The 8,188-nt window shown below is 40.4% G+C and overlaps 1 protein-coding gene across 1 annotated transcript; it reads left to right on the top strand.

Moving 5' to 3' along the window:
• The first annotated feature begins 7,154 nt into the window (after positions 1-7,154).
• LOC138888199 (uncharacterized) lies at positions 7,155-7,838 on the top strand. The gene has a single exon (XM_070170017.1). The coding sequence runs from the start codon at positions 7,155-7,157 to the stop codon at positions 7,836-7,838; it is 684 nt and encodes a 227-aa protein (XP_070026118.1).
• Positions 7,839-8,188: the final 350 nt, after the last annotated feature.

Raw genomic sequence — 8,188 nt, forward strand, 5'->3', positions numbered from 1 at the left:
TCCATGGTCTCCTATGGCCGTTTGAAATGTATACCGGCCTCCTACATCTTTTGGTTGCCCGTTTGTGTGATTTCATGGATAGAGCTCGAAGAGATTTGGTCCAGTCCTTGCTCAACCTCTATCTCTGGTCTTTCTCCGGCCATCCATGGCCGTTCAAGACAGATCCTTGACCTTTCCGGCTAGATCGGTAACTTTTCAAGGTCTTTCTCACTATTTCTGGGTTCTCTGAAACCCTAACCTTTAAGATCTTTTGATTCTCTTTCAGATCTATCTTAGATCTGTGCTTATTATGAACTTCTTAAGTGTTTTCTCGAAAGTTCTCCGATTTTCTTTCAAAATGACTCTTCATTTTTCAACGATTAGGGTTTTCTCTTAAATCTTATAAAAGATCTCTTCTCCAACTTTAATGTTGTTTATGATTTTACTATGTTCAAACGACTTGGTTATGCTTTCCTTCTACTTGATTCAGCGTGTTGAAAACCCTAGGTCTTTTTTTTGGTCCTATCCAATCTCTGAAACTGTCCTTGTTTGTTTGAGTGTGTACTTGTTTGATTAAGTTCTTTGTCCTTGTTTGGCTTATCTGATTCTGAGTTCTTACCATCTTTGAAACTCGACTATTGTTGAAACCCTAATTTCTTAAAAGGTTTTCCTCACTTGTTACTGTGAGACCTTTACATGTTTCTGACTCTCCTTACCTGTTGGACTGGTTTCTTCATTTTGGCTCTATGTGTGAGCCCTGACTATTTGACTTTGTTGACTACAAAGCCTTAGCTTACTCTTATTATTGCTGCATGTTTGTAAGTATCCAGTTATTTCTTTTGCTAATGTGTTTGGCCTTGCATATCTCATATTTCTGTGCTCTATTTATATGGTAGAGTGCAGAATCATGTTTCTTTCTTGATTGATCTTGATTTCCTCAATATTACGATTGATTGCAAAGGGTTCCCTTATAAACCCTAATTTTTACTCATTTGTTTAAAATTAATTGATTCCCCTCCTTTAATTACTGTGATATTTTACCTCGCTGAACCCTTTTCCCAAATACTAATCATATTTTATATTTAGACTCAGTTATTTACTTCATACTTTTACTACCCCTCATATGGCAATAATCAATCTGTCTCAAACTGATTTCTTTCTTTAATTAACCCTGTTAGTATCCGTTTGAGCAGTAATCCCTTGATTAAAGGGGAGTACTTGTGTTAATTGATTCTGGTTGTAGTTATTTCCATGTTTGAGTGAAAACTTTACTGGTTACCTTATTCTTCACTCGTTTTTAGAACTATAAATATCCTACCCTCTCTTCTTTCAAACACGAACACTTTGAGTTCAGAACACACACTTACACTCAAAACTCTCTCTTTCTCTGTTACTATTTGTGCTATTGCTTTGTCTAGTCGGTTGAAAGCCAAGGCTAGACTGTGGAATCTTGCTTACTTTTCATTGTTGCACTTTACTTCTCCACTGGTATGTCCTAGTTAATTTTTAAGCCCCAACAATAACATGTTTCTTTAGTTGTTTCAGTTTCTTTTACTCTTGCCTACTTCTGTTTATATTTCTACAGTCAAGTTACTTTACCAGCATGCTATAATGTCTCCCCTTCCCCTTTAATGCATTCCCTCATATGTGTTTTAAAGTATGTTATGTCAGTCACTTATTGTGTACTTACTGTCCTATGAATCCCAAACCCACATATCCCTTCTATATGTTTGTGTTCTTTTGGCTGGTTTGTGGCCATGGCAGCATCAACTATGGTTGTGCATGTCCAAACTAGACCTTTGCTGGGGTCATGTGCTTATAGACAAGTGTATTCCCAAAATCCCTTGCCACTTTGAATGACTATTGATTCTGTGTAGTTTTGAGTTTTACTACTACAAACTGATTTTAGTCACCTCTGTCACTAATTGTTTTCAAAAATGGACTATTAGTCTAGCTTTTTTAAATAAATCTTTTTCAACATGTGTTCTGCACTCCCACCACATTCTTAGAATCTAGGTTCTGCCCCTCTTGTGTGAGCCTTGCCTTGAGACCCTTGAGCTCCCTCTGAACTTGGACACATAAGGGTCGCCCCTTCTACACTGCACTCATTCTATCTGGTTATGCAAATCTGGGTGTGAGCACTACCCGGGATCCCTTGAGGTCCTTAGGGAACTTTGACACACCCATGTATGAGAAAGGCTTAGAAATATTGGCATTGAAGTGGTTCATTACATAACTCAAAGAGGAAGTCAAGATCAGACTTCCTTTGGTTGTAATTTCTTTATTTTGCACTTCTTTTGTAATTCAATCATTTGGGCTGTAATAAGTTTTAAATAGTTATAGGGTGATTAGTGAAAAAGGGTGAGTAGTTGCATGTTGTGGGTAAATTGGGTAGATAACATGCCTATAAGGTCTATTTTGATTCCAAACATGGCATGTTAGATATCATGCATATAGGATCTGCTCTGGTTTTAAAGTAAATTATGCATGCTTTATTTTCACACAATTAGAAATCATGCCTATAGGATTAAAATCAGCTTTATAATTTGATATCATACCTATAGGGTGTAACATAATTAAAGTTCAATTTTCATTACAGCATGCATCCAGATTCGTTTCCCTTAGAAATCATGCCTATAAGTCCAAAGTCCGCTTTTAATACTTAGATACCATGCCTATAGGATGTAAATAGCTCTAAAAGAAATCATGCTTTTAGAACTTAAAACCGGTTTAGTTGGAGAAGCCATTTAGTTCATGTGGTCATTCTGAATTGGATTAGTTAATTAATCTGCCGCTTCTTTAATAAGTTTTCTAACACTGTCTTAAATTAATACCCTTAGAAAGCATGCCTATAGGATCTCAAGTTGTCCGTTTAAAATTAATCACTGCTCTACTGCATTCCCAATCAACATAGATATCATGCTCATAGGACATCACTATTATGTCTAGGCAAGCCTTAGGTAATTATTCGAATAAAACTGGAACTGTCTTGTTAATTATCAAATGCTACAACCACCAAGTAGGCCTGATTCGGACTTCTTTTTTGAGTTATATAATGAATCTGGTTTTGACTCAAACACCCTGCTTTAGGATCTTTTAAAATTTCAGAACGTAACTGTGTTTAAGTCTTGTTATTTATATGCATTGTTTGCGGAGGTATACATAAGCCTTCAAATTGTTTATATGTTTCCCCTCTAAATGTAGTCCTATGTGTTTTGTATGTTGCCTTAGCCTTTTACCTTTAAACCTAAGTTTCAGCCTACAACCTCCCTCTTATAGGAATAGTAGTCCTAAATTCCTATGGGACTGATAGTAATGGGACAGGTAACAACATGCAATAGAGGTCGAGACCAATCCGTGCTTTAATACCTTCACGGGGCGGGAAATGGTAGATATGGCTATGATGACCGGTGCACTAATACCACGTGTATCCCCTCTTCTGAGGAGTGTCATATCAGGTATTGCATTGACTAGCTTATAACTCTTTTCCAAAACCTTGCCCTTTCAATAATTGTTTGCATTGTGTGTTTAACTTAAATCCCCTCTTAATTGAGCCATATTTGATTACTTGCTAATTTCACAAATTCACAAAAAAATTATCTGGCCGGAAACCACACTAGTGGATCCTGAGGGGTTCCTAACACCTTCCCCTTGGAATAATTTCAAGCCCTTACCCTGTCTCTGGTTATCAAACATTGTTGTAGTTGAACTCTATAGGTGTCCTAATGCACCTTAAATCATTAGGTGGCGACTCTTCAAAATACCCAATTCCCAAAGAGGAAGTGAGTCATTACACCCCATGAATGTCGAAACCCGAAAACTCTTCTCTTCGACGGAAGGAGGGAAAAAATGGGGCGCGACAGCATGTCGACTCTGCTGGGGATATTTAGGCTTTTATCATTTCAGATTGTTCTTGTAAATTTATACCTCTCTATGTGCAATTACTTGTTTAAATTCCTTTAGGCATTTAATTTCCCTTTTCAAGAATAAAACTGACATGTCTTCTTTGTTTCCTTCCTTTAGTGCTGCTTTAAATTATTAAACTACTGTATTTATCGCTTTCCTAACGTGCAAATACCTGAAAACATGCTTTTAGTTATTGCATCATCATTCTCAACATCATACTCCACTCGTGCCAAACAAATACTATAGCAACACTTTTAATGAGTGGTTGCACTCTTCCTATATCATTACCCCCTAAATTTGGAAAGGCATGTTTGCGGTAAAACTAGTCGATCAGCGGTGCAGTCAACAGTTTCGTGCCTTCCCCCTTGGGTTTTCCGCTCAAAGGTACTAGTATAAAATCCCATAGAAATCTTACTCTGTTCAAATTGTGCATGCATCATGGTCAAACTTAGCCGGGTCAGTTATGTTGTCCGCATAATGATCCCTTAAGATAGCCTTGTCCAAAGTCCACTGGGTTTCCCTGAACCCAAACGGACATCATCACGTTCTGTGCATTTATATGGAGAACTAAATGCTTCATGCTAATTGTTGGTATTAAATAGTCGAGTCTGGTGGGGGTAAGGGCCTAACCTTATCTGTCTTGCAGAAATATGAGGTACGAAGTCCCCAGATTCTCCATGGTCACCAATGTCCACCCAAGATTGCTAAGTTGGTGGAGAGATTTGCCCTCCACAAACTCTCGTCCGCAAATATCTGGGAAATCTACCATCCCTCCTAGAGATCCAACCTAACAACATGATCACAGAAGCTACCACACTATTTTGGGATTATGAAAGGGTCGTGTTTCGCTTTGGGGACATTGAAATGACGCCCTTGCTAGAGGAGATAGGAGGACTGGCTAGTCTAGTATGGGAAACTCTGGGTTTTCTAATGCCCGAGAATCGCAAAGGCAGGGGTTTCCTCAAAATGATGGGTTTGAAGAAGAATACAGAATTGACAGGCCTTAAGGAGTCATACATCCCTTTTGACTACTTGTATGAAAGGTACGGTCACAACAAATCCTACCGTACCTGCCCTGACGAGTTTGCTATCACATCCTTGGGTCACATCCATCAAAGGGTTTTCGTCTTCATATTTTGTTTCCTGGGGCTGATCGTGTATCCGATGAATAAAGGGAGAATCCATACCGAGCTAGCTATGGTAACTAAGACCCTAATGGAGGGGATTGGTGGGCATCCATTCAACATCGTGCCCATTATCATTGCAGACATATATAGAGCCTTAGAGAAGTGTCAACGAGGAGCAAAATACTTCGAAGGCTGCAATTTATTACTTCAACTCTGGCTCATGGAACATCTCCAGAAGGGCGAATACCGACAAGAGATTCAATGAAGATACTGGGATGATCACATCGCTTTCCATCATCCAAAGCGAATGAATTACATCCCCGATATGTTCGCTCAGCCTGACAATGCCAAAGGGTGAGTTGAACTATTTGACAATTTGACCGAAGAACTGGTCTAGTGGATGTTCGAATGGTTTCCGACCAAGGAGTTCATTGCCCGATCCAGAGACGCACCTTTCCTAATACTACTTGGTCTAAGAGGAACCTACCCTTATGTCCCTCTCCGAGTTATAAGGCAAGCTGGTGGGAAGCAAGTTATACCCAGGGTTGACAAGATGAGTCATTTCCGAGCTGACTTTCAAAATGATGATAGCCTCTACAAGTGCCAAGATCAGCATATGTGGCACTACAAGATCATAATGGGGAGAGATGCCATCGATCCAGACAGGTATCATGTTGGTTGTGCTCCTTGTCTACTCAGGTTGGTTAGAAGATAATCATAATGGTCTGGGCCAGCCAGGGTTTGCTCGAGGTCACAGGATTATAGATGAAAAGGCCTAGGTGCAGGTCAAGTACAACCAGTTGCGCAAAAGGATCCGTGAGTACGAAAGAGAACACCGCGAGATACAAGAGTCCAACCAGAAGTTGATTAAGGAATGGAAGGACATGGCTGTCAGTGCCAATAAGCGGCTAGGATACTTGGAGCGAGGCATAGTAGAACTAGAGAGAAAATTTCTCAAGAGGGTCGAAGATTGTCAAAATGCTGAAGGGACCGAAGGCGGACATTTAGCCAGAGCATACCTATTGCTGGGACTTCGCGAGTTGAGGAAGCTATTCGACAGAGCCAAGGATGCCGAATCTGGGGAAGGTCCTTCTGGGACCAAGTAGATATGAGTTTATCTTTTCTCTTTATAAATGTAATAAGGCCATTGGCCATTAGTGACTTTTATTTCCTATTTTTAGTGTCAATTTTGGGATTCGTCTTATTTTTTATCAATAAAATAAGGCATTTAACATTCTAAGTTCTCCAAACTAATTTGTCGCTAGGCCTATCTCGGGCACAAAGAGGTCCACAAATTAGGACACGATTTGCATTCCCGCACTATGTGTTTAAATATTGCAATACTTTTTATGATCCTCACTAACTTGGTTTCCTTTTTTTGTTTTTATTCTTTGTTTTTGTTTTTATTATTCCCCTCCCCAAAGGTTAGTTCATGCACTCTGGCTTTATCATCTTATTCTACGAGATCCAGGGTCCCTCCACCCACTCTTCCTCTTAGTCCCGTCAAAAACAAGAACAAACATGGGAGATTTGAACAACGTCAGGAAGGAGAATCCAACTGAATGGGTAGAGGCCACTAATGGCCATGGTACCCAGGTTCCTAATGAGAATGTGTCACAACTCGAATAGAAGTTACTGAAATTTTAAGAAGAGATTGATCAGGTTCGGAATCTGGCAAGCCTGTCATTTTCCCTCAGCACCCCAGATATCAATTTCCCCAACACTCAAAACCCTACACCTCCTCAAAATGTCCCAAAGCAACAGAATCATTCTGCTCCTCACCATCACACTGGTCCACCAAAGACCCAATGCAACACCTGCCATATCCCAAACAATACTCCATTACTCATCTCAGAACCTCAAAACTCCACAAATGACCATTTTCACACCCACACACCAAGCCACCATAACACTCCTATCTACGTGGAGACCATGTCACACTCCATCCAACCTATCTCCAGCACACCTAAGTCTGATGAAAATGATCTGCTTATCAGGAACCTGGCTGAGGATCTTAAGAAATTGACTAGCCAGATTCAGGGCGTTGAGGGAAGTAAAGGAATCGAGGGGCTGAACTATGAGGATCTTTGCATACAGCCCGATGTTGAACTACCCGAGGGATACAAACCTCCTAAGTGTGAAATGTTTGATGGTACGGGTGATCCAAGGGTTCATCTGAGGACATACTGCGACAAGTTGATTGGAGTAGGGAAAGACAAAAGAATTTGCATGAAGCTATTCATGAGGAGTTTGAAAGGAGATGCGTTGTCTTGGTACATCAACCAAGATCCAAAGAAGTGGTCAAACTGGGTGGGCATGGCATCCGACTTTATGGACAGGTTTAGGTTTAATACAGAGAATGCGCCAGACATGTTCTATATTCAAAATCTAAAGAAGAAGCCCACCGAGACGTTTCGCGAGTATGCTACTTGTTGGAGGTATAAAGCTGCTAAGGTCAGACCTGCCTTAAAAGAGGAACAGATGAACATATTCTTTGTCTGGGCTCAGGACCTGCAGTATTATGAACGGCTGATAATGATTAAGAACCACAAATTCTCCGACATTATCAAACTGGGTGAGAGAATTGAAGAAGGTATCAAGAGCATTATGGTTACAAACTTCGAGGCCTTGCAAGCTACAAATAAGGCCTTACAATCTGGTGGTGTGTCCAAGAAAAAGGACGTAGCAGCCGTGATGGGTGCACAAAGGACCAAATCTCCCCTCAAATACCAAACTTATCCAACACCTCCACTCACATACCAGCCAACTCCAAATTACCAAGCACCATCACCCTCATACCAAGCTCCACCACAAACTTATCAATGACCTCCACCTCCTACATATCAACCTACCTCACCCAGATACTACCAACCCGCACATGTCTACCAAACCTCTAATGCTCAACTATCCCACTATCAATCACCTTCTGCACGCCAAAACATCCCTAGACCTCGACCCAATTTTGATCGCAGACCTCCAAAATAATATACAGCCATCGCTGAACCCATTTACCAATTGTATGAGAGACTTAAATTTGCTAGTTATGTCACCCCCATCCCTGCTGTAACCCTTGAAAATCCTTCCCAGTGGGTTAACCCAAACAAATCCTGTGCATACCACTCCGGCATGAAAGGGTACACCATTGATGAATGTCGTTCCTTGAAAGACAAGATCCA

The sequence above is a fragment of the Nicotiana sylvestris genome, chromosome 3 (genome assembly GCF_000393655.2).
Source record: "Nicotiana sylvestris chromosome 3, ASM39365v2, whole genome shotgun sequence".
NCBI lineage: Eukaryota > Viridiplantae > Streptophyta > Magnoliopsida > Solanales > Solanaceae > Nicotiana > Nicotiana sylvestris.